This window comes from Enhydra lutris, unplaced genomic scaffold (assembly GCF_002288905.1).
Source record: "Enhydra lutris kenyoni isolate GAN:26980312 unplaced genomic scaffold, ASM228890v2 scaffoldscaffold20, whole genome shotgun sequence".
NCBI lineage: Eukaryota > Metazoa > Chordata > Mammalia > Carnivora > Mustelidae > Enhydra > Enhydra lutris.
This window is the reverse complement of record NW_019154104.1, coordinates 4,119,857-4,146,883: the sequence shown is the minus strand read 5'-3', so window position 1 is coordinate 4,146,883 and position 27,027 is coordinate 4,119,857. Positions and strand designations below refer to the sequence as shown.

At 38.8% G+C, this 27,027-nt stretch overlaps 1 protein-coding gene across 1 annotated transcript in view; it reads right to left on the bottom strand.

Annotated features, from left to right (window-relative positions):
* LOC111148698 (cation channel sperm associated auxiliary subunit beta) overlaps window positions 1-27,027 on the bottom strand; it is a 120,758-nt gene that overhangs the window by 67,856 nt on the left and 25,875 nt on the right. Inside the window, 8 exon segments of the mRNA XM_022505492.1 lie at window positions 3,652-3,796; window positions 12,949-13,101; window positions 14,384-14,548; window positions 15,166-15,212; window positions 15,468-15,534; window positions 21,921-21,953; window positions 23,021-23,139; window positions 23,273-23,368. Coding sequence (XP_022361200.1) covers window positions 3,652-3,796; window positions 12,949-13,101; window positions 14,384-14,548; window positions 15,166-15,212; window positions 15,468-15,534; window positions 21,921-21,953; window positions 23,021-23,139; window positions 23,273-23,368 — 825 coding nt within the window.

Here is a 27,027-nt window from a genome sequence, read left to right as displayed (position 1 = left end):
TAACAAGACAGAAGTTGGCAATGGGTAAGCTGGTACTCAAAGAAAAAGAAATCAAGCCCTCTTGAGTGTAGCTGGGTCCACCACCTTCCAAGGCACTGTACTGAGAGAACAAATTTAAATGCTCCCTGGATGAGGGAAAGCAAACAGATCTCAGGAATAATCCACCTACATTTCTTGAGAGCAAACAGAAGTTCTGACCAGCGCTGCACTCACTGTAATGATGAACTAGAGAGAAAGAAAGGAAGAGCAAGGAGAGAAAAAAGAGAAGGCAAGAAGAAGGCCAAGGGATAAAGAGGAAGGTGGGGGAATAGCAGAAGCAAAGGGGAAAGAAAAGGTAGAGAAGGTACTAATAGCATAAAAAGATATAAAGAATCCAGTGGAGACAAAGCCTATCCCAAAAGGAGGTAAATTTTCTCCCATATTTTGCATCAAAGGACCTTAACAAATTAATAGATTTGACAAAACAAGACCCCAAAGACCTAATAATTGAATAACAAAATAAAATGAGAATGCAGATCATAGTGATACAGACATAAATGGAGAACCATGTTCCTTTATCATTCTAGGCTCCAAGACTGATTAACAAAATTCAACCAAGTTGGAAAAGACTGGCGACTTGTCAGTAAGGTCAATCAATCTGAGCTGTTTCTTTTACTGCACAAATAAACTGAGAGGAGCTATAGGTAGCCTTGATCAATGAAATCACAAAATTAAAGTAGACGGAGAGCCATATGACATTTACACAATGCCACCTCTTACAAGTTGTGTGATTTTAGTTGCATTAATTTAATTTGTAAAAGTAGGCTAATATTGCCTACTTCAGCCAGTGCTATGACTGTTAAGCAAGATGATATTTGTAACATGCTAAGCCCAAATGCAGCTCAGTAAATAGGAGCTATTATTGCTTTGGGGAAAGTAAAACATCACAGAAATTGCAAATGGGAACATAGCGTGATGTTCCAGGGTTCCCTTCTTTAAGCCTGTTCAGAGGATCCTACTTTTGTAGATCCTAAAGCTCCATCACCCCCTAGAGGAAGACAGGAGAGCAGGAAGTACCAGGAATCTGTCTCCTCACCTGGACAACATTTGCAAAGGCTTGCAACTTGCAGGGGAAGGATTGGATTGGTGGTAATTTCAGCCCTTAGCAGTAGCTACCCATCTCCCACTAGGCGCATCTGGCAGAGCTGTGCACTTACTCCTGGGGCAGTTTACAGGAGACAGGGTGGGCAAAAAGGACCCTGTCCTCTAAATATTGGGGATCTGAGTTCTGATCTATTCATGAAAAAAACACATAACAGACCAGGAATAAAAGGAGATTTTGTCAACATAATAAAAGCCATATATGAGAAATCCATAGTGAACATTAAACTCAATGCTGAAAGACTGAAAGCTTTTCCTCTAAGATCAAGAATGAGGCAAGAATGTCTGCTTTTACCACTTCTACTCAACATAGTATTGGAAATTCTAGCCAGAGCAATTAGGCAAGGAAAAAAAAAAGCCATCCAAATCACAAAGGAAGAAGTAAAATTCTCTCTCTTCACAATGATATGATCCTATATGTAGAAACCCTAATGATTCTACAAAAAAAAATTATTAGAATAAATGAATTCAGCAAAGTAGCACAATATAAAACCAATATGCAAAAATCAGTTATATTACATTGACAATGAATAATCAGGAAAGGAAATTAGGAAAACAATTCCATTTATAATGTCATCCAAAAAAATACATAGGAATTAACTTAACCAAGTAGATTTAAGGCAACCCAAAGAAGGGGGAAAATATTTGCAGAAGTTTGAAAAGGGATTAATATCCAGAATATACAGAGAAATTCTATAACTCAGCGACAAAAAAAAAAAGCAATCATTAATAAATTGGCAAAGGACTTGAATAGAAATTTCTGTTAAGAAGATATACAAATGGCCAATAAACATAAGAAAAGGTGCTCAATCATTAGGAAAATGCAAATCAAAACAAAGAGACACTACTTTACACACACTAGGATCAACATTATCAAAACAAAAACAAAAACAAAACTGAAAATAACAAGTATTGGCAAGGATGCAGAGAAATTAGAACTCTTTTATACTGGCAATGGGAATGTAAAATAGTACATCTACTGTGGAAAAGAGAATTCTAAGGTCTAAAAAATTCAAAACAGAATTACCATATGAAGCAGCAATTCCACTTCTGGGTGTATACCCCAAAGAACTGAAAGCAGGATTTCAAAGGGATATTTATACACCTATGTTAATAGCACTGCTATTCAAAATAACTACAACAACAGCAATGTCCACAATAGCCAAACTACGGAAAGAGCCTAGATCCATTAACAGATGAATGAATAAAGAAGATGTGATACACACACACACACACACACACACACACACACACACACACACTGGAGTATTATGCAGCCATCAAAAAAGGAGAAATCTTGCCATTTGCAATGATGTGGATGGAACTAGAGGGTATTATGCTAAGCGAAATAAGTCAGAGAAGGACAGTCATCATATGATCTCACTGATCACTGATATGAGGAATTTGAGAAAAAAGACAGAGGATCATAGGGGAAGGGAGGGAAAAATGAAACAAGATGAAACCAGAGAGGGAGACAAACCAAAAGAGACTCTTAATCTTAGGAAACAAACTGAGGGTTGCTGGAGTGGAGGAGGGTAGGAGGGATGGGGTGGCTGGATGATGGACATTGGGGAGGGTATGTGCTATGATGAGTGTTGTGAATTGTGTAAGACTGATGAATCACAGACCTGTACCCCTGAAACAAATTATACATTACATGTTAATAAAAATAAATAAATAAAATGTCAAAATAACTAAAACATGAAAGTGACACAAATGTCACTTATTGGATGAAAAGATAAGCAAAATGTCATATATACACAATGGAATATTATTTAGCCTTCCAAATGAAGGAAATTCTGATACACGCAACAACATGGATGAACCTTGAGGACATTCTGCTAAGTGAAATAGCCCAGTCACAAAAAAGACAAATACTGTATGATTCCACTTATATGAGGTACCTAGAGTAGTCAAGAGACAGAAAGTAGAGTGGTGGTTACTGGGGCTGTGGAAAGGGGGAAAATGAAGATTTATTTTTTTATTTTTATTTTTGAAGATTTATTTATTTGAGAGAGAGCACACATGGAAGTGAGAGCATGTGGGGGATGGGGGTGAAGGGAGAAGAGACTCTTAAGCAGACACTGTGCTAAGTGTGGAGCCTGACAGGGGACTCAGTCTCACAACCCTGAGATCATGACCTGAGCCTAAACCAAGAGTCAGTCACCCAACTGGCTGTGCCACCCAGGAGCCCCATGAGGATTTATTTTTTAAGGGACATAGAGTTTCAGTTTTACAAGATAGAAAGAGTTCTGGAGATGGATGGTGCTGACGGCTGCAGAAATTTTGAATGTATTTCATACCCCCAAACTTGTATATCTACAAATGAATAAGATGGTCAACTTCATGTTATGTGTATTTGACCCCAATGAAAGTAATTTTTAAAAATCTGTCACCTCTGATTGGTTTGAGACTTTAAGATTAGTCGATTAGTATGGCAGACTTTTTTCATATATGTTCTAATCCCTGGCCCATATGTAGTTCCTACACCAGTAAAACTGAATTTCTCACCTGCCTTGGTCAAGTAAACATTTCCACTTTGGGAAACAAAAGTAATATCTGAAGTATAAAAACTATGGTAAGTATTCTTTATGATATCGTCATAAAAATCAGCTAATAATTCAAAAGTGTTGCCGCCGTCGATCGAAAGCCACACCTAAGGGAATAAAAAGATGACACCTCATTGAAGCAGATGCCGTCTCACAGTCAGCATTAACCTATCAGCCTGAGCTTGTGACATAAGAAAATTCCTACAGCGTGGTCTTTCCCACACTCCCACACCCATCACTTGCAGACACACATACAGACTTCCCACCCAGTTCTTTCCTAGGGTTTGATTGACGATGTATGTGCCAGAGTCTCAGGTCAACACAGTGTGCACGGTAACTGTATAAAAGAATGAAATTATCCCATCATCTCCCAAGTGGGGAGGATCATAAAAGGATGAAGTGTTGGGTGTACCTGGATAGGAAGGAGAGAGCTTACCTCACATTGACATAAGACATTAGGTTCCAGGCATCTGGCAAAGATGTATGTGAACAACTGTTGTGTGCGAGAGCCCACTGACATTTACAAGAGTGTGTCCTGGGACCTTTGGAAATCTTCAAATATACTCCACCCTGTAAGTTTCTCTGTTCCCTCATCTTTCAGTTAAGAGTTGCTTGAAGAGAAATCGGATCCTGTATTGGATGAATTCTGCTTGCTTGGTACCTCTTTTAATGGCCTACGTCTTATTCAGATGAAGATTTCAGTTTTTTAAAGTTGTTTTTAAAAATTAATTTTAGTGAGAAGTTATACCTGAAAACAGGCTTTTCTTAAATTCAAACATTATAGATGCAGTCTCTTTGACCACCATCCAAAAATTGTCCTTTTTAAAAAAACCTTATGTTATAGAACTGTGGTCTCCTCTGTCCCTTCCCAGAGGTAACCACTCTTTTATATTTCAAAATTCTACACATATACACACACATATATATTACACACACATTTTTTTTCTATAACTATGTCATTCTCTCTCTGGTTGCCACCCTAGCACTCTAGACTAGCTTTAACCTTGCGCTGGACCGCACGTTTGGGGCATGCATATTACAGAGAAAATGTACTGAGCAACACATGAAGTCTTCTATCACTCAGAAATTAGTGCTCATCCTGTCAGAGCACAATCCATATTCCTAGACACAAGATACGGGAACCTCCCAATTTTACTCTGGCTCTGGCTCCTGTAAATGTTACTAGTGGCCTTGGGTGGGTGGGTGGGTGAGGGAAAGGTACTTTGAACAATACATTCAAAATGTCATTATACTGTACCTATTGTTCTATAAGTTACATTTGCACTTGGCAAAAATGTCTCAGATCATTTTATATTAGCTCACGTGGATCTTCACATTCTTCTACACTGCTGCATAGTTTCCAATATTATGAATATACCCTACTGGAGATACTGTTTTCCTACTAACGGACACTTTTACATTGTATCAAAATGTTCACTGTTACAGACCATGCTGCAAGGAGCATCCATTCTCCTGTCTCTCTGTACTAGTGTTAAAGTGTATCTCTAGAGCAGATACTGAAAAATTGAGTTGCTGAGTCAGAGCGTACGCGTATTTGTATAATTTTAACAGAAATTCTAAAATGCTTTTCAATTTCCCTGAAATTGAAAATGAATTATATGCCCACTAGCAGTGTATTCCCAAATCTCACAAATACTATAAAAATTTACTTTTAATTTTTACTAATTATCTGAATGAAAACAATGACATCTCATTGTGTTTTTTTTCAATTTTAAATTATTGATCCATGTACAGCTTACTTTTATTTTTTTAGTTCATAATATAACGAACAACTGGGAACTGACATTCTAACCCAAGAATTAGCATGCTGCTAGTACTTTGCATTTTCTTCTTTCTCTCCAATCCTATTATCCTGAATCTTCCCTCAGAGGTGTCCCATATTTCTGAGACGAAATTTGCGTTTTCATTCCCTTGGTTCTGTTTTGTTTTAATTTTAGCAATATATATGTATGCATGTTTAAGAAATACATTGCTTGAATTTACACTTTTTGCTCTTTATAAGAAGACACCATCTATATATTGTCTTCTAAAACTTACATTTCCTCCTCTCAACGTTATTTATATTCATACATGTTGCACATAGCTCGGTTAATTTGCTTTTATAATCAACTGCAATTTATTTATTCATTCTCCTACTCCTGGTCATCTGGATTATTTTCAGTTATTTAATGCTATTACTCACAGTGCCATAATGAAAACTTTAACATGTTTCCTCAAATATATGTTTCCCTTGCCAAAAAAAAAGTGAAACTAGTGAGTCATAGCATAGGCAATCATTGTAATTTACAGGATCATAACGCCAAATTGCTTTCCAAAATAGTTTGTAGTAATTCACTCTCCCATCAGCAGATCTGATTGGTCCATTTCCTCTTCAGCATCTCATGTTGGGATGACTGCGTGGGTTTTCATCATCCTTCTGTTAATGTAGTATATTACATTTACTAATGTTACTAATTTTCATATGTTGAACCATCCTTTGCATTCCAGAATTAAATCTTACTTGGTCATGTGTATAAAATCCTTTTTAATGCACTCTTTCATTCAGTTTGCTAGTATTTTGTTGAAAATTTTTGCATGCATGTTCTTCAGGGATATTGATTTCTAGCTTTCTTTTCTTGTAGTATTCTTAACTTTGGTATTAGGGTAATATTGGCCTCGGGGAATAACCTTGGAAATATTCCTTCTTCATCTGTTTTTTGGTAAGAGTTTGAGGAGGACCAATGTTACTTCTTTAAGTATTTGGAACAATTCAATCGACAAAGCCATCTGATCCTGCTTTCCTTTGTTGGGAGGTATTTGATTACTGATTTAATCTTGTAAGTAGTTTTTGATCTGTTCAGATTTTCTATTTCTTCATGACTTACTATTGGTAGGTTATGGGTTTGTAGGAAATTATCCATTTCTTCTAGGTTATCCAATATGCTAGCATATTATTTTTCATAATCTCATAATCCTTATTTCTGTGGTATCAGTTATAATGTTTTCTCTTTATTTTTTTGTTTTAGTTCACTCTTCTCTTTTTTTTTTCTTAGTGATTATAGCTAAAGGTTTATCAATTTTGTTGAATTTTCAAAGAATCAGCTCTTAATTTTGTTGATTTTTTTTCTATTATTTTTGTATTCTCCATTGCATTTATCTCCACTCTATTCTTTATTATTTCCTTCCATCTGCTAACTTTGGATTTGATTTGTTCTTCTTTTTATGGTTCCCTAAATTGTAAATTTAAGTTGTTGATTTGAGATTTTTTTCTTCCTTATTAACGTATGTGTTTAAAGCTATAAACTTCTCTATTGATATTACTATTACTGCATCCCATAAATTTGGTGTGCTTTGTTTTCATTTTATTTTTCTTGAGATATTTTCTAGTTTCCCTTTTGACTCAGTGGTTGTTTAAGAATACATTGATTTGGGGCGCCTGGGTGGCTCAGTGGGTTAGAGCCTCTGCCTTCGGCTCGGGTCATGATCTCAGGGTCCTGGGATCAAGCCCTGCATCGGGCTCTTTGCTCAGTGGGGAGCCTGCTTCCCCCCTCTCTCTGCCTGCCTCTCTGCCTACTTGTGATCTCTGTCTGTTAAATAAATAAACTCTTAAAAAAAAAAGAATACATTGATTTATTTCCTTATACTCGTGGATTTTCCAATTTTCTTTCTGCTATTGATTTCTAGTTTTGTTCCATTGCGATTAGAAAAGACATTTTGTATAATTTTAGTCACTTTAAATGTGTTGAGACTTGTTTTGTGGCCTTGCTTATGTTCTGTCCGAAAGAATCCTCTGTGTATTTGAGAAGCATTTATACTCCACTGTTGTTAAGTGGAGTCACGGGGTTATGTCTGTTAGGTCTAATTGGCCAACAGTGTGGTTCATATCTTCTGTGTCCTTATTTATCTTCTGTCTGGTTTCTCTATCCATTATTGAAAGTAGGGTATTGAATGGTCCAACAGTTATGTTGCTGTTTCTCCCTTCAATTCTTTTAAATTTTGCTTCATATATTAGGAGCTCATGAATATTTTTAATTAGTATATATTCTTGGTGAATTGACTTTTTATTATTATATAATGACCTTCTTTGTCTAACTCTTGGTGACTTACAGTTTATTCTGTATATTTACACAGCCAGCCCTGTTCTCTTTTGGTTGCCATTTCCATGGAATTTTTTTTTCAATACTTTCACTTTCAGCCTATTTGTGTGCTTATGTGTATATTAGCTAAAGTGAATTTCTTATAGACAGCACATGTTTGCATCCTGAGTTTTGTTGTTTTTTGTTTTTATGCACTCAGCTTATTTTTGTCTTTTGATTGGGTACTTTAACCCATATACATCTAAAGTAATTATGATATGGGAGGACTTGCTGTTGCCATTTTGTTTATTGGTTTTTTGGGTCTTGTAGGCTTCTGTCCCTCCTCCTTTCCTCTCTTACTGCTTTCCTTAGCATTTCATTGCTATCATTTGTAGTGATATTCTTTGACTCCCTTCTTATTTTCTTGTGCGTATTCCTATATATATATTGTCTTTGTAGTAACCATTGCAATGTTATAAATATCTTAAAGTCGTAAAATTCTTTTACATCTGATAACAACTCAGCTTTATTGCATGTAAAATATCCTTACACAGCTCTACCTCCCCATTTTGTGTTCCTGATGTTACAAATTATATCTTTTTATATTATATACTCATCAGCATAGATTTATAGTTTTTAAGTTATTTTCTTTTTTAATTTCTTATTTTTTTTTAAGATTTTATTTATTTACTTGACAGAGAGAGAGATCACAAGTAGCCAGAGAGGCAGGCAGAGAAAAAGGGGTAAGTAGGCTCCTTCGCGAGCAGAGAGCCCGATGTGGGCCTCTATCCCAGGACGCTGGGATCATGACCTGAGCCAAAGGCAGAGGCCTAACCCATTGAGCCACCCAGGCGCCCCTTATTTAATTTCTATACAAGAATTAAAAGTGAATTTATGCACCAAAGTTACATTAATACAAGTTACTAAATTTGTTCATGTATTTATGTTATAGGAAAAGTTTTTATTTTCATGTGACTTCATGTTGCTGTCTGGTATCCTTTATTTTTCACTTGAAGGACTCTCTTCAGCTTTTTTTTTCCCCACTCCCAGAACAAGTCTAGTTGTAGTGAACTCCCTTAGTTTTAGTTTATCTGGGAAAAATCTTAATTTCTCCTTCAATTTTGAACAACAGTCGGCCGAATGTATTCTTGATGGACAGTTTTTTTTCTTTCAACATTTTGAATATATTATCCCACTCTCTTTTGGCTTGCAGTGGTTCTGCTGAGCAATCCAGTGATAGTCTTGTGGAAGCTCCCTTGTATGTAGTGAGTCACTTTTCTCTCATTGCTTTTAAGATTCTTTGTCTTTGACTTTTTTTTTTTTTTTTTGGTCTTTGACTTTTGACATTTTGATTATGTGTCTCAGTGTTAGTCTTTTTGGATTTATTGTGATTGGAATTCTTTAAGCTTCTTTAGTTTGTATGCCTATTTCTTTCCTCAGATTTGGGAAATTCCAGCCATCATTTCTTTTAATAAGCTCACTCTGCCCCCCTTGTCTCTCTTCTCCTTCTGTAACTCCCATATTGCCTGGATATGTCTGATAGTCCCTACACATCCCCGAGGCTCTCTTCACTTTTCTTCACTCTTTTTGCTTTTAGTTCTCTGATTCGATTTCAAACGGCCTCTCTGCAAAGTTTGCCGATTCTTCTGCTCGATCAAGTCTGCTGTTCATTCAACTCCTCTAGTGAGTGTATCGGTTCAGTCATCCAAATTTCAGCTCCAGAACTTCTGCTTGGCCTTTTTATAGTTTCTATTTTTGATACTCTCCATTAGTTCATTGTTTCCTTGATTTCTTCTAGTTGTCTATCTGTTCTCTTCTAGCTCACCGAGCATCTTCATGACAGTTGTTTAAAATTCTCTGTCGGGCAGCTCAAAGCTCTGCATTTCTTTAAGGTCATTCTCTAGGGATTTATTCTGTTCCTTTGATTGGGCCATGTGTCCCTGTTTCTTTGGCATGCCTTGTCATGCTATTATTTTGAAATGTGGGCATTTCATCACAAAACCACTTCTCCCAGTGTTTACGGACTGGCCTCACGCAGACTCTTACCGATCAGACCAGCTAGAGGCTCTAGGACTTCTGAAATCTCTTCTAAGGATGTGTTTTCTCTGGCTTGGGCTGTGTTTTTCATTGTCTCAAATTGCTTGAGCTGTTGATCCCTCCTCTTCCAGACGCCCGTAAGCTTTTGCTGCCTCTGGTATGTGGCTGTAGAACTGCAGCTGTAACGTGGTACAGTGATCCTAACTGTTTTCAACAGTTTCTCAACAAGGCTGCCAGTTCCATCAGTGCTCTGAGTCAGATGACACAGATTTCCCCCGTCCAGCCAGAATGTTGGACACACAGTTAATTAGTTTGTTTCTATCCTTTTGGGAGGATTCCTCGTGGGAGAGTGTTTCCTCCGAGTTGTGCAGCATTAAGTCAGATAGGAGGAGACGTGTGGACGGACATGGAAAATGCCGCAAGTTCTCCCACCCCTTTTGTTGGAATCTCTCTGGCTTGAGCTCTAGCTTCTCGAGTGGATTCCAGAGTTCTTGTACAGGTATTCTGGTCTGCATTTTGTGAAACTGGTGTCTCTGGAGGAAAGGGAAGGTCTCAAGGTTCCTGCTCTACCAGCTTGTCAACATTACTCTCCTTGTTTTGGTTGTTTCCAAACAAACCCTGTCAGTGCTCTGGGTTAAGCAAAACAGAAACCAGTCCCTGGAGGAGCCCTCAGACAAGCCAGAATGTTGCATGCAAAGTTCACTCTTTTGTTTCTATCCCAAGGGAGGATCCCTTGAGCAGGAGGATTCCTCCTGGTTGTGCCACACTAGGCTGGCTGGAAGTGGGGTGCAGATGGGTTAATTTTCCTGACCCTTTTGTTAGAATCCCTTTTTGGTTTTGTGTTGGTCTGGGTGCTGTAGCTAATGAACTGGTCTCTAGAGTTCTTGCAAAGGTAATCCGACCTGTATACTGTTGCTGATTCAGCGTCTGTGGGAGAACAGGGCCGAAAGCTTCTTAATCTGCCATCTTGCAGACCCAGAATTCTTTTTAATGAAAGTGATGCTATTTTTTTTTTTTTTGGTCTTGTTTTAAAAGGCTTTCCCTACCCTGATTTCAGAAAAATATTCACTTATATTTTCCTTTTAAAGTTTTTATATTTAAATTATTAATGCATTCGGAGTTGGACTTGCACTGTGGATATGTATTTCAACATTTTCCATATGTAACCAATATTTCCCATCCTATTTTGAGCAATCTCTTATTTTTCCCACGGAAGAGTCAAACAATTTTTGGCCTCCATCAACCTTCTAGAGACAATGGGGCTATTCATGGGCTTTCTGTTTCCTTCCACTGGTCAATTTGTCTGCTCCTGGGTCCAAACCACATTATCATAATTACTACAACTTTTTAAAAAGTGTGAATATCTGGTAGTGCAAATCCCTCATCCTTATTCTTCTTTGTAAGTGTCTTGGTTATTCTTGGTCTTTTGCTTTTCCAGTCATACTCTTTTTTTGCTTTATTTGAAGTTTTTAAAAGTGGAGGTAGAATTGACATATACCATATACACTTTAGAATTAACTGAAACTCTCCAACAAGCCTGGAGATTTTGATTGAAGTTGTATTAGATCTACAGATTAATTTGAGGAAGAAATCATAAGACAAGTTTTCCTATCCACAAGTAGGTTTATATCCATGTCTTTAAAAAGTTTTAAATGTCCTTCAATAAAGTTTATAATTTTCTACACAGAGATCTTAAGAATCTTGGATTTTTTTTTAAAGATTTTATTTATTTATTTGACAGAGATCACAGGTAGTCAGAGAGGCAGGCAGAGAGAGAGGAAGGGAAGCAGGCTCCCCACTGAGTAGAGAGCCTGATGCGGGACTCGATCCCAGGACCCTGGGATCAGACCTGAGCCAAAGGCAGAGGCTTTAACCCACTGAGCCACCCAGGCGCCCCAAGAATCTTGGATTTATTCTTATGTATAGTTTTTTTTTAAGATACTATTTTTAAGTAATCTGTACCCCCAACATGGGGCTTGAACTCACAACCCTGAGATTGAGTTGCGTACTCCACTGACTGAGCCAGCCCAGGTGCTCCACTTTATAGTTTTTTGTATGTCATTTTGCTTTGTTTTGTTTTTGCTCTTGTACACAGTGTCATAAAAATTATGCTTCCAAATTTGTTGATCATGTGTAGAAATGAAATTGACTTGCCCTTCCATCTTGTTTAACTTTTCCGCTTCTTTTAATAATTTGTATGTATTGTTTTTTCTATATGGGCAATCATATTTTCTGCAAGTAAATAGTTTGTTTACAACTTTTTAATATTTATCCCTTTGATTTCTTAATTTTTTGCTTTGTCTTATTACATTCCCTTCTGTCCACTCTTTTACTCCTTAATAATTCCTTGGTAAAACTCCAACTGTGGTTAAACACAACTCTGTCTTTTCCAACATGTATGGATCCCCACACCTGAACACGGAGAACAACATTCAATAATGCTGAATTGGTCGCACGTGGACTTCATAAGCATAAAGCATAAGCAATCATACCTGCTTCCCTCAGTCAACACTCTCCCATCCCCCTGGGCAACTATCTCACTCTGTTCTCTTTTTCCAAACCCCTGACACTCCTCCATCCTCATTTTCAGATAATAATTTTGATTTTTGTTGAGAAAATAAAAGATAAACTCCCACACCCTTCCACTACCACATATACCCACTTATTAACTTTGGAACCCCAAAACTCTCCCTTCTTCCTGTTACTATAGAAGCTCTTAAGACCAACCTGTCTTCTAGTTCATAGATGGCATCTCTTCTCACCTACTTAGAAATGTCACTCCAGGAATTCTTCCTCTCTCTCGCGTGCTCTCTCTCTCTCTCACCTGCACCATCAGTTTTTCTCTCTACTGAATAATTCCCATCAGCACAGCCTAATTCCTTCTGTCTCTCAATCTTCTCTTAACCTCCCTTTCTCCTGCTACCATTACTGCATTTCACTGCTCTACTGCTCACCAAAACTTTGCAGAAGATTTTGTTTCTATCCACGTCACTAATTCCTCGTCCTTCATTCTCTCTTCATTGAGCTTTCTAAACCTCCCCGATCATCAGAGGGACTCTGTTCTTTGTCTGATGTACAACAACTCAGCATAGAATAAGGGAATGATTTACACCTACACTAGAGCATGAAATCTAGTGTGTACGCACCTGATTACCATAAGCATACAGAAAATGGCTTCGTGGATGGAATACCATTCCAACAGGAGAAGAGAATGATGAAGGAAATATGAATTGTGGAAATTTTGGTCTTAATCCTGGTTTATTATTTCTCAGGATGCTAACAGAAGCAGTGGTGCTTTTCTAGAAGTAGAAAAGCAAACCATGAGCAAATTGGAAGAATATTACCATTAATATTACTAGACTATGTTACAATTCTTTTGTGTTTTCTGCTACTTGGATTTTGATTAAGATAGGGACACATCCATTAACACAGCATAGAACTGAAAGGATGAGCAACCATCCGTATGTATTTGTTCGGTCTCCCCCTGCCTTATGTGTCCATTTTACAGATGTTGAACATAAAGTTCAGGACACTAAATAATTTGTCTAAGCTTCTATAATATATGGCATGAGAAGGTTTTATTACAGAACCAATTCCAATGCCCATGCTTATAACTGTGATGGCAAACTATCCTTTAAAAATGTGGATGCCTGGACTACATTCCAATTCTATTGGATTGTAATGTTGTAGGGGGTCAGAATATGTACCCAAGATATGCCACTATGGTAAAGAGATTATTATAAATTGGAGACACTTAAGATTCAACAGATGTGAAAAAAAAAGCCTTCCCTTCTCTAACTAAAAGCAGGAACTCACAAAAAATAAGGCTACCATTAATTCTTCAGAGCAGATATACTCTCAGAGGGAGAATGCAAATAAAACTTACCCCAAATTACTCCTCCTGGGGAGTTTTATCACCCTGAGGGAGATGGGAAAACTACTCATAACTGTATGAACAAACATCACAAACTTTCTTATCTCCTATTTGTTCCCCTGTTAATCCATTATCTTTTCACTTGTTTTCCCTTAAGTGCCTTTCTCACCTGTCCCCTTAAACTATTAAGATGATATATAGCCCCCAAATCTTAACCAGCTTTTCAAGCTTCTCCTCAATGATTTTCATCTACGTGTACATACACTGCACACATAAATCATTTTCTCTTCTCCTGTTAATCTGTCTTTTATCAGTTTAATTTGCAGGGTCCCAATCACTGAACATAAGAGGGTAGAGGAAAATTATTTTTTTCTCCCCTAAAATTATGAGTCTAAGGCTTGTTCCATTTTTTTGTTCGTTGAAACTATCTTATGGAACCTCAACTTTATGTAAACCAAGCTCAGCTTATATGCTCCTGGAGAATAAGCAAAGAAGAGTCACTATGCAAAGAGCACCCTATTTTCCACTTCCATCAAACTGAATGACCATCAGAGGCAAGAAATCCCTAGAGTGCCTTCAACTATATTAACGATAAATAATTTTGCTGTAGCTAATTTTATCAACTTGTACTGCCACAAATAAAAAGACCTTGGAAATCAATGTTTGCTAAGATAAATTTTCCTTGTTGTATCATCAAGAGTGATCACCTAATGACCCACCTGGCTGGAGAAGAGGTAGATCCCAGCACTATGCTCTTGGTCAACAAGAAATGTTAACACAGTTGAAGGTAAAGATTTCATTCCTTTCAAAATATGAGGTAAGCAAGGTAACCACTCATTAAATGGTTCTTTGGCATAAAAACAAGAGCTTGACTACAAAAAGAGAAAGGAAATGTTAACGCCATTTTAAAAATGTAAGTTCTATTCTGTGTAATCTTAAGCAAACAAACCAGCAAACTACTGTGTTGTCCTGACTGACCACAAATACTAGTGATAATTCTTCAATGTCTCTTCTGGGGATAGGAGTCCAGAAAACACTGCAAAGCATCTCTTCTTGGCATGCGTTGGTTTTCTAGAACTACAGTGTAGGTCCAGATTTAACATCACTAGGTAATTGCCATTAAACCCAAGTAGAGGCATAACTGTGTGCAAAGAGGGATGAAGTTTTTCAGCCTGAAGAAATGCCATCTTTTAGATGAATAATAATCCATGAAACAATTCAAGAAATAAAATTTCTTAACTTTTAAAATATTTAATACCAGGGGTGCCTGGGTGGCTCAGTTGGTTTAGTGTCTGCCTTTGGCTCAGGTCATGATCCAGCAGTCCTGGGATCAAGCCGTGTGTCCAGCTCCCCGCTCATCAGGGGAGTCTGCTTCTCCCTCTCACTCTACCCCTGCCCCAATTGTGCGCCCTTTCTTGTGCTCTCTCTCTCTCAGGTAAAAATCTTTAAAAAATAAAAGTTAAAACTAATAAAATATTTAATACCATACCTCACTTAGAGTCCTGTTTCTTTCAAAGGTGATAGTAACATAATCAACTATAAAATAGAAAGGTGCAGAAATTACAAGCAGTATCTATATTTCTAAATGTGTCATTAATTAAGTATATGCAAATACAGTTTTCTTGCACTTATAATGGAGCATGCCTGTTGTCTCAGATTTTATTTTTCCCCTCAGTTTTAGGCCATTGACTTATATAAAGCAAGCCTACCTTTCTACTTTATCCTATTTTTATTTATATTATTTTATTTAGTCTTTATATGCCATCATGTTGAAAAAAAGTCTCATTTTACCTTCAAAGTGTTCTCTGTTAGCAAAACATCTTTCATTATACCACAATTTTCCTTTGATATAGTCAACCTACATGAATAAATGAAGAAATAAAAATGTCATTTAGGGAATAGGTAGACTTAAGATATAAAATAGAAAAACTTAATAAAAAATTCTAAACTGTCATAGTTTAGGAATGGGAGGCAAATAAAGGGAGAAAAATTGTATGCCAACAAAAGAAAAAGAGGGAGAGTGAGGGCAAGGGACAAGAACACGCATTTTGAACAACACATGTAAAAGGAATAAAAAGAAAAGAAAACTTCACATGAATTGGCCTCTGTTAGTGACAGACGCTGGGGTCAGTCAGTATAAGACTATTATTCTGGAGCTATCAGAAGCTGTCAGACAGTTATCACGGTCACGATGGGCCACAAGTTTATAGATTGTATATTGGATATGAATTACTTGTGAGGGTTTGAAGATGGCTTTGTTATAGGAAGATTCTCATGTTCAAAGTACTGTTGAGACAAAAGGAAGACCTTGCATTTTTACAGACCAGCAAGAAAGTCTTTATAATCTGTGCATTAAAAGTCTTTTAAATAGATGTCCTAAAATAGATTGTGCACAACTCTGTGATTGTACCAGAGGCCTGAATCGCACACTTTAAATGGGTGAATTTTATGTTATGTGGATTATATCTCCATAAAACTGCCAAACAAAAAAAAAAAAAGCACTTCAAAATGGAATGAACAATTTATTTCAATGGTGTAGTATCTTCAAGCTAAGCTGTTACATCAAATGCAATCTAAATCTTCAGGTTTGCAGGATATCAGTTATAATATCTAGGCAATTGATCTAGAATTTTTATTGGGACTTGACTTATTCCTTTTCTTTCTCTTTAGAGTCCTTGCTTTTTTTTTGTACTTAGAAGCAAACTGGTAAAATTCCAGTGAACATCCTTGGGGATAATTTCAGCTGACCAAGTTGGGCTCATTCCAAGGAAGAACTCAGGATGCAGAGATTGGGCAGGAATTAACACGTGATCCAAGTCAGGTTAATGAGTGGGCCCAGACCTCCCGGGGCTCCCGGTAAAGACATAGCTCATTCTGATTGGGGCCACTAACCTAACTACATCAAAACCTGGTGCCTATTCCTACTAATAACTGGAGAAAACTGACTGAGGATGAAGCTATTCTAGAGGAAAACAGACCCAAACGTGGAGAAGACAGAGTCCTAACAGAGTCCTACAGACATCTGTTAGGCACTCAGTCCAGTCATGTCTGGAAGCTGGATCCATCCCCACCTTGAATTTCCTACTTACATGAGCTAATAGCTTCCCCTTTGCTAAAATCAATTTTAGTTTGGTTTCTGTCATTTGCCTTTACAAGGTCCTGACTAGCCATGTAGGGGTGAGGATCCAACTATTTTTCTACGTTTGTATCACGAATCATGTGAAGGTTGTTCTTACATGATGTGACTTAATTACTTCACCTGACAGGTGGGTATTATTATGCCCATTTTGAAATGAAGCAATTGAGGTCCAGAGGGTGCTAGAGCTGGTTCAAAGTTCACGGTGACGTGGCTAATAAGCCAGTGCAAGGTGTAGCTTCCATCTGTCTCCATTTACTCTTGCACTGATTCCACAAATATTTACTGAGACCCCCTATCTGCAAGCCGGCGTGGGACCTTATGTGCATATGTAGCAGATGAGACTGGCCTTGACATGATACCTCATGTGTCGTGAGGCTGGTCAGTGGGCCACTCAGAGGAGGGTGGTGAATGACAGGAATTAGTGTTGAGAGCTTTGAAGACTGCACAGATGGGGCACCCTGGGGGTCAGGGAGGGATTCTGAAGCATGAGGAGAAATTCTCCAAGTGAAATTGAAAGGAGGAGGGAGGGCCTGCTGAGAAGATAAGACATCTTCTGTGATTGAGTCGAGGTGCCGGAAGGGTTGGCTCATCTCACGGAAGGCAAGTGTTTACTATGGCTGGCAAGGAGAGCTTACGGTAAGAGCAGACAGGACAAGGCTGAAGAAGGTAAGGAAGGCTCTGACTGGGAAGGCTTTTGTACATCTCACAGAGTTCGAGTTTTATCTTTAAAGAACTGACCTGAAGTCCCTGCTGGGTCCACGGAACAGACTGGGGAGGCTAACAGATTTCACCTTGTGACAAGTTCCCAGTTTAGGGCCTTTGTACTTGTTATTACTTCTTTCTGGACGTGTTTTGTTAAAACCATTCCTAGAGGTCATTTGAGCTTCTGTTTAAAGCTCACCTCCTTGGAAGGCCTGCTAGAATCATCCTGTTTAAAATACTGAATTATCTCTGCTTCAGGCCCTATTGCTCTTCCCTGCTTTCATGTGGATGAGCCCGAATTACAATCTGCAGTCACTTTATGCATTTGCTTATGACCCTGTCTGAAGTCCACCTCCTTCAATAGAGCGGTAGGCTTCAGGAGACTAGGGGACTTCACCTGTCTCATTCCACAGATAGAATTCCCCTTGTCGAAACAAATGTGGCATACAGCAAGTCCTCAGCTACTATTTGTTGAATGAAGGAGTAAGTGAATGAACAAATCATCAAGTATGAGCTCCTTCAACTACCTGCCAAAATAGCCACATATATCCCATTCCTTCCATCTTTCCTTTGATCATTATAAAAAAGGTCTTACCTAAAGGCAAATCCCTATACTTTTCAGAAGAAGTTACTTGTTCCCTTTCCTCCCCTGCCACACTACTTTGCTACTTTCGGAATACGTGTTTTCCTCCCCTCTCATCACTAACAAAATCCCGAGTTTTGCTGAAATATTTTAGCTCGAGAAGATTTATTATAATATCCTTGCAAATAGTAAAAACCTCTCTGAAGGACAACTTGCGTAAGTACTTATTCCTTGTGTAAGTATTTACTAACTGATCTGACGGTCTAAGTTCCAGAAATGTATTGTACCCATGTACTTGGACATGTACATATACTTGGACTACAAACCTACCACGTAGAAAATTGTTAATGGCAACATTGTTTGTCATAGCAAAAGATGAGGAAACTACCCAAGCATCCATCAGTATGGAACAGGTTAAGTCAACTCTGGGAAGTCCACAAAATGGAATACTCAGAGCTATAAAGAAGGAAGGGGGGAAAAGGCCATTCTTCATGTACTAATATGGAATACTCCCCCTGATATGTTGCTAAGTGAAAACAACAGGTAAGTATATATTTAGAATATAGTATAAAAAAAGAGGACAATTTATATTCATAATTATTTGAATTTACATTTAAAAATCACTGAAAAGATAAAAGATGGTGGGGAATGGGGAGAAGCAGGGTGAATACAGACAAAGGAGCAAGTGAGACTTCTCAATGTGGAGCTTTATATAACTTTTTTGGTTTTTAACTATGGGGAATGTAATTCTATTTGAAAATAATAATTTTTAGACATTGAAAATTCTAATTTCCCTTGTAACATGTTCTCTCTGTTTCAAGATCTTTGTCTAGCACTTCACTTTAATCCACATAGACCGAAAACATGTATATTAGATACAATGAGAGAAACCATTGCCCACCATTGTTTTCTTGTTTCTTTTTTGCCCCGATATCTGTGCTCATTGTTTTATTTTGCTAAAGTTCTTTCCTTAGCTGGGATAACTGGGTGATGTATTCTCCAAATTCTTTCTCAATCTGAAAGATGAATGAATAATCTCTTGGCTGGTAATAGGATTTTTGGACTTTGGTCCTTTTGTCTTGATAGTCTGTAGATGTGGGTTTTGCTATTTTCCAGCTTCTACTGTTGTATTAATCTAATACCAGTGACATAGATTTGCTTTTGTTCTTTCTGTTTGGAAACTTGTAATATTTTCCCCTTCAACTTCAAATTCAGATGCATACATGTTTTTCAATTCTTCCAGGATTTAGTGGGCCTTTTCAATAGATAGCCTTGGATCTTTTTAAATTTCAGTGTAATCTTCTATTATTTGTGTTAATATTGCCTGTCTTCTATCCATTCCTTTTTTATTCCTTCCAAAAATTCTCTCATCTTTTAGACCTGGATTATCCTCAAAGACTTATCTTTGCCCCAGTGATTTTTACTCATCATCCCTAGATGGTCTGGGAAGCTTTTTCCTCTTCATCTTCTATGCCACTTCTTTGCATCTAAACAGTGGCTCTTCTATCGTTCAATTTATTCCATTTTAAATTGCAATTTGTGGTATTTAGTCCCAGAAAGTATTTTTATGTGGCACTTGAAACCCTAAGCTAATAAATATCAGAGGTCTTTTTTTCTTGCTACTATCTCAGTGCTACTATCTCAGTACGATCTCAGGAACCAGTAAGAGGTGTTCATTGGCTCATTGTTAAAGGAGTGGATTAAGTTCTGTCTTTCTTGTTCAGTTGTTGTCTGTTGTCTTCTCCATTAGCAACAGTGTATGTTCTGATTCTAAAGATCTTGTGTTCTCAGAATGCTAGGCTGGCTTAGATGTATTTTCAAGAGAATGCTCAGGTCTGGTTTGGGGAGCACCTCAGAATATGGTGATATTAGAGTGACAGAAGGCCAAGAAGTCTCTCCACCTCTGGGCTGCCATTCCTCCCTCACCTCAGAACCAGAAAGTGGCTTCCTCCTTTTGGTCTCCTCCAACTTGCTCCGATTCAGGGAGATTATACCCTTCCCACTGGGCTTCTCTCCAGAAGACCAGCCACTCTCTCAAGGTTGACAGAAACCTTTTCTGGGGGGAGAGGGTTCCCAGAGCTCTGCAAGTCAAGCTCTCTCCAGGAGCCTCACCTTGTAGTCCTCCACCTGCATGTCTTTGTGGCCAAAAGTCTTGTACTCACATGACCCATTAGAGGAAAGACATGCCAGGTTTCCTCACTGGGGTTCCTCAAAGCTTGGGCTTTGAGTGAGTCCAGCTGTCCCAGCATCCCCAGCACCCTTGACTTAACAGGCAGGAGGACAGGAAATGGAAGTTAATGGGAGCTGAAGGGTAAGGAACAAAGCTGAGGTGATAGTCTCCTTTGTTTCCTTATTTTTTGTGTGATTTAGTTTTAGCCAATATGTTTGGATTGTTTTCTAACATCTTACTTTATAGTTGGTTTTCCATTCTTTTATCTTTGCATCTGTTTTCCTCCTTTCTTGTTTTTTTATGGGAATCAATGGATTATTCTTTAATCCTTTTTTCCTTCCTCTGGTGGGTTGGAAACTTTAGGTTATATGTCTTTTTCTTTTATGGTAATTATCCTTTAAACTCATTTGTGTGGAACTATACATTTTTCTATCAAATTCCAAAATTATTCTCCATATTGATTCTCCTATGAAACAAGGATCTTAAAATGGGTTGGTGACTCACTGAAAATTGTATCCAGTCCTTGTATTATCTGGAGTTTTGGTTCCGCCCAAGTACAAAACACAAAATTTGTAACTGTAAATTTTTATACCAATTCCATTCTTTGAACAAATATTTACTAAATGCCTACCTTGTGCCAGGCATCGCGTTAGACACAGATCCCAGAGAGGAGATCATGGCCCCAGTGCCTGCCTCTGTTCGGGTTGAGAGCTCACGTTCTAGCTCTGTCACTATCTCTGGCACTCCATTTCTTCATGAGGGTCTCTGGGTGGTAAACTCTCCTAATGTCTTATCTGTACAAATTTCCTTTCTTCACCCTCATTCTTGAATGATAGAGTTGAGCTAGGTTTGGGGTCCTATTTTGACAGGTGCTTCCCCCGTTCTTTCTAAGGTACATCAGTTTTGACTGCTCTCCCTGGTTCTCTGCTTCACATTTCCTCCAATTAGTATGGCAAGAAGTTAATCCCATTTGCGTCCTAAGACATAAGTGCTCCTTCTTCTAGATGGTTTGAGTAAGCATGTGTGTGCCCACCTGGGTGTGTGCCCACAGGCCCGTATGAGGATGGAAGGGGGAAGGGACACAGCAAAAGTCTACGAATAATCATGATTTTGTAGTGGTTTCCAAACTGAAGCATGTTTATGTGTTGATGGGAATGACCTTGTTGAAATACAAAGCTTGACTTTGGAATAGAGAGGAAAGAAGAAATAGAAAAAAAAAAGCAAAAAACCCTAACCCCACCCCCCAAGGCCAGAAGCAGAGCTGTGGCTAGCCTTTCTCCAGGTACGCAGAGGCCCACATGGGGGTAGATGGATTGAGGAGAAAAGTGTTAGCCAAATCTCAGCCCTGACTTTCTTTCCAGCTGGGCACTATTGTGCAGAATACACCTCAACCACTCCCCGAGTCCTGGACAGAACATACAAAGAAAAGGTGGGGGAGACCTCTGAATAGGGAGAGGCACTTCTTCCTTCGAAACAGAAGGGGAGATCATTGCTTAACATTTGCTGGGAATGTGTTCAAGTTCAAACTGTAAATAAGATCATAGTAACAGGAATGATCTATGTTGTGGGTTCTTGTCTTGCCCTTCATCTCTCAGGTCATGGAGGAAATACCTAGCTTTTCACCAACCCTTGGGAATCAAAGCTTCTTACCCTTTCGAAACCACAAAAGTCTGCTCTGGAAAACTATAAGAAAAAAAAAAAAGCACTTCAGTTTTTGCTTGCATATCAGAAGGCAAAACAAAGCACAGCAATTTGAGTTATACTAAAGGGATATGATGCTTTCTGTATCCTAGCAGTTACAAGCATCACACACTAAAACCAGCTTCTAACCCAGTTTAAATAATATGCTGGAGATGTCATCTTACCTCCGATTTCTTTGCTTTGTTTCACCATTGTATTAATTTATTTGTGCTTGAACTTAATTTCAGAAAGGATCCCAGACTCTTTTAAAAATCATGTAATGAGAGGCACCTGGGTGGCTGTCTGTTGAGCATCCGACTCTTGGTTTCAACTCAGGTCATGACCTCAGGGTTGTGGGATCGAGCCCTTTGTCAGGCTCCCTGCTCCGTGGGGGGTCTGCTTTAGATTCTTTCTCTCCCTCTCCCTTAACCCCTCCCCCTTCTCTTTCTAAAATAAATAAATCTTATTAAAAAAAGAATTTCATGGTATGCATAGTATATATCCTCACCAAAATGCATAGTCCCCTTTTTTCAAACCCAAAATTAACTTTTAAAAAAAAAAAATTTTATTTATTTATTTGACAGAGATCACAAGTAGGCAGAGAGGCAGGCAGAGAGAGAGAGTGGAGGAAACAGGCTCCCCGCTGAGCAGAGAGCCCGATGCGGGGATCGATCCCAGGACCCCGAGATCATGACTCGAGATGAAGGCAGAGGCTTTAACCCACTGAGCCACTCAGGCGCCCCCAAAATTAACTTTATAATTTATGTTAATTTGTAATATTATATTTAGCTTTGTAAGTTACCATAAAGTATTTGGGGAACATATATAACTATAAAATAGATACAATATCTTCTACATGTACATATTTAAAACTTACTATAAATTTGTATAGCAATAAAACTAGCACCATTTTCAAAGGATATATTCAATACACCAGAAGGCAAAGGAAAAAGTCACTTCCATTTTTTACATGGAAAAAGCATTTAAATTCTAAGATACACCACACAGAGCTCAAGTATCAAGAATCTCCACTTTTTGTTACAGAAGATATGTAAACACAATTCACATACCGTTAAGATAGAGGATGATGGATAACGGAGATCTCCACTTACAAAACAACCCAGAGAGGTGAGGATAACTAAAAAATGATTTGTCAAAACCATATCCACCACTGAAAGTTCTCTGTGTTCTAAGGGAAGAAATCATACCGGGGGTTAAAAAGGAAAAGGTGAGCTCCCCAGCAAAGCAAAGACATTTCATCAATATTGATCAAGTGCTGATATACATGGGATAGGTGAAGAAGGTACAGTTAGAGGAATTACCTTCTCCAATTTGGGAATAGATCGTATCTGTCAGGTTAAACCACAAGATATCGTCGTAATCCCAAAACCCGGAAGAACTGAGGCCTATGTAAATTCCTAACATGAGAAGAAAGGAAGGTTAAGTCTAGACAACTTTACAAAGCAAATAACCCACTCCCATGGTGCTCTGTCTTCTGGGGCCAGGGTCCTCATCTGTCCCACCTTCCAAACAATTCTCTGCCCCACTTCAACTCCCCTCCCCTCAATTGCGATCTCATTTCCCAAGCAATGGAAAGATGAAGTGACTTTAGAAACATAGAAATTTAGAAATTTAGCCAACCATCTGAATTAAATTTTAAGGACTCTGTTTTATATTGAAGGAGATCCGAATATGCCACCCCAAATATGCCACTCTGGCTTAAGGATTACTTGGAGCTGAAGGCAAATGAGAATCAACAGACTCAAGAAGCATTCTCCACCGTCTCCTTACCTGCCTAAAAGCAGAGCATAATTTTCCCTTTGGGAAACGTGCCTCCCCACCCCTGTACCAGGAAGAGAAGAGCACTCTTATCACCAGAGATGGGAGGGGCGTCAGCACTGAGACAAGTCTGCATAAACAGACTTTACTAGAATAGCTCTTCTCTTTCATTATTCTGCCCATATATTTCCTAGTCACTTCCCCATAATTTATCATCCCATGAAGCCCAAACTTCTTTCTTTTCTTAAAATGGTATCTATGGCCCCAGGTTTAACCACTCAATTTTCACTTCTATTCAGTTAACTCCCATGAACGTAAATAATAATAAAAATTGTGTGCTCTTTTCCCCTGCTAATCTGCCTTTGTTAATTTAATTCATAGACCTCATTCACATAACATAAGAGAGTAGTGGAAAAGTTTTTTTCTTTTCTGATGGTATTTTTGTAAGCATAAACACATTCCTATTTTGGAAATACAATCTTACTTAATACTTAAAAACTCCAAGAAGAAACTTAAAATTCCAAGAGGAAGAAACTGTCTTTGATTTACTTTAATATTTATGATTTAAAAACCAAAAAAAATATTTGCTAATGCCTCATGAGAACCTTGTAAAAGAAGATGGAACCCACTGCATATACCTTGATCTCGCCTTTCTTTGGCCATGGGTAGGAGTGTTGAGAGTCTTTCATTTTAAATATAGAATATTAACCTGAAGTCTAGTCAACTGGCATTAACTACTGAGGGCAGTGGGGGAACCTACAAACAGTTGATAATCTAATACATATCTTCTGTTTCCCAAAGATGAATGTAGGACCACTCATATCTTGAAGTGTGTATTTTCACTCTCAGCTGTTTTCCGTGTAGACAAAGACATAGCTGGAAGTGTTGTTATCATTTACTTTTTCCAGGAAGAGGAAAGCTAATGACAAGCGTTGTCTTTCTAAGCACTAAGTCTCGTTCCACAGATAACACTGTCCTGTAGTCTAAGTAGGAATGACTACCGGTGTCCTCTATGATATCACAAGACCAGACCCCTGCAAAGTTTAGAAATATTTAATAGAGAAGTAAGCAGTGCAATAAATGCCTTATCTTGGTTAATACTTTTAGGCTCAAGTTACAAGCTACTCTGTATAACGAATGACCACCAGGATTACAGAAGCTGATGTAGACCATTGTGAAGAGTTTGGATTTTATTCTAATGGCCAAAGGGAAGCCACTGGGTGTTTGATGCAGGGAAGTGACATGATTTGGTTTACCCTTAAGGAGGTCACCCTAGTGGCTGTATGGAAGGTGGGTTATACAGTGGCAAGAATAGAAATAGGGAGACCATTTAAGAAGTTATGAATTAGTCTCGTGGAAAACCCATGTTGATTTAAGATTTCAACAGAGGGGAGAAGTGGTCATGCTAGGGATACACACTGGGTACAGCACCATCCTGGAATGTCATGAAAGGAAGAGTGCAAATGGGTTCTAGATTTCAGTTTTGAATAAGCGGATATAACTGGGATAAGGAATACTGGAGAGGAATAGATTTCAGAGAAAGATGAATCAAGAGTTTTGTATTGGACTTTCTATATTTGAGATGCTCATTATACATCAAGAGGAAATGTAAAATAGATAACTGAATAGAGGAGTTCTGTCTCCAAGGAGCAGTTAGCACCAGAAAGAGAGATTTGGGAATCATGGACTTGGAGATGGCATTTCTACTGAAGGACTGAGTTAAGTTTCTCAGAGAGAGGCGTAATTCCATAAGGAAGGAGGGTCCAGGAAAAGTCCTGAGTTCAACAACACTTAGGGGGCCACACCAACCAGAAGCCCATCTAGAAAACTAAGGAGTGACTCGTGTGGTGGAATAAAATCAAAGGTGGTATTGAGAAAGCCAAGAGAACAATGTATTTTGAGGAGACAGTGGTCAACTGTAAGAACTGCTGCTGGGAAAGAAAGTAGAATGAAGAATGAGAACTGACTGCTGGCAGTGCCTGGTGGGGCAGAGTCTGTTAAATGTTGGGACTCTTGATTTTTGGCTCAGGTCATGATTTCAGGGTGGTGAGATCAACCCCTGTGGGCAGGTTCTGCCCAGTGAGGAGTTGGCTTCCTACTTCTCCCTCTTTCTCTGCCCCTCCCCCAGCTTGCAGGTGTGCTCTGTCTCTCGGTCTCTCTCTCAAATAAATAAATAAATCTTAAAAAAAAAAAAAAAGAATTCACTGCTGGAACTGACCATATGGAGATCACGGGTGATCCTGGGAAGGAACATTTCAGAAGAACAGCGAGAAACAAACACTGATCTGTACTGGGATGAAGACAAAGTGGGGAGGTGGGAAATGTGGCGCCATCTACAAAAAGTTCTTTGCACAAATTTTGCTTTGAAGGAGAACAGAGAGATGCTTAGGATGGGAGATGTTAGGGTTTGTTTGTATGCTAATGGACCCAATCCAGGAAGGAGGGAGAGCAGGTGATGTAGAGGAAAAGGTGACATTTGCCGCATAGATGTGAGTGCTTCAGATGGCTGTAGGGAATGGGGTCCAGAAGAACAGGGTGGGGGGTGACTCTGACAGCAGCAGACACTTCTCATGAGGCAATGGGCGAGAAGGTGAAGTGTGCAAGTATGAATGCAAGTAGAGTGGCAGGTTTGCAGGGGCAACAATGGAGTTCCTTGGGATCCATCATGGCTCTCTACATGAACTATGAGATAAAGTCACAGCTGAGAGCAAAATGGAGAAGATGATGCAGAGGGTTGGAGGAGTGGGAAGAGGTGTGAGAGAAGGTCATTTTGCAGAGTTGGAAAATAAATATACCACAGTAAAGAGACAGGATTTCTGGGTGGTGCTGAGTGCCCTCTTGGGATGTGTGATCGTGAACTGACAGAGAGATCAGTCAGTAGAACATCAGAGTTGGGTCTGCATGGGGATGGAAGACAGAGCAGGGCAGGGGTGTTACAGAAGTGTGGATAAGTGTGGGCTATACAACCTCTGGAAGGTAGAGAGAAAGGGTGTTGAGAAGTGGGGAAAGTCTCCGTGAGATCAAAGCAGTGCTGGAGTAGGACTAGGAGAGATGGAATGGGGAGGTCGTGGACAGGGTGAGATGCTCATGGCGGAGATTCTGCAGATAACATTACTGGAGACAATGAGGTCTAGAACATGGGCATAGAAGACTGGGGAAGATCACTGGAGAAGAGGAGGCCTTGAAGCTGAGTACTGCACGGGATGGTGAAGTCACTGAAAATAGTGACAAAAATAGCATGGCGAGGAGGGCAGGGGTCCAGAGATTGAAGTCATCCATGAGGGAGTGTGAGTAACAG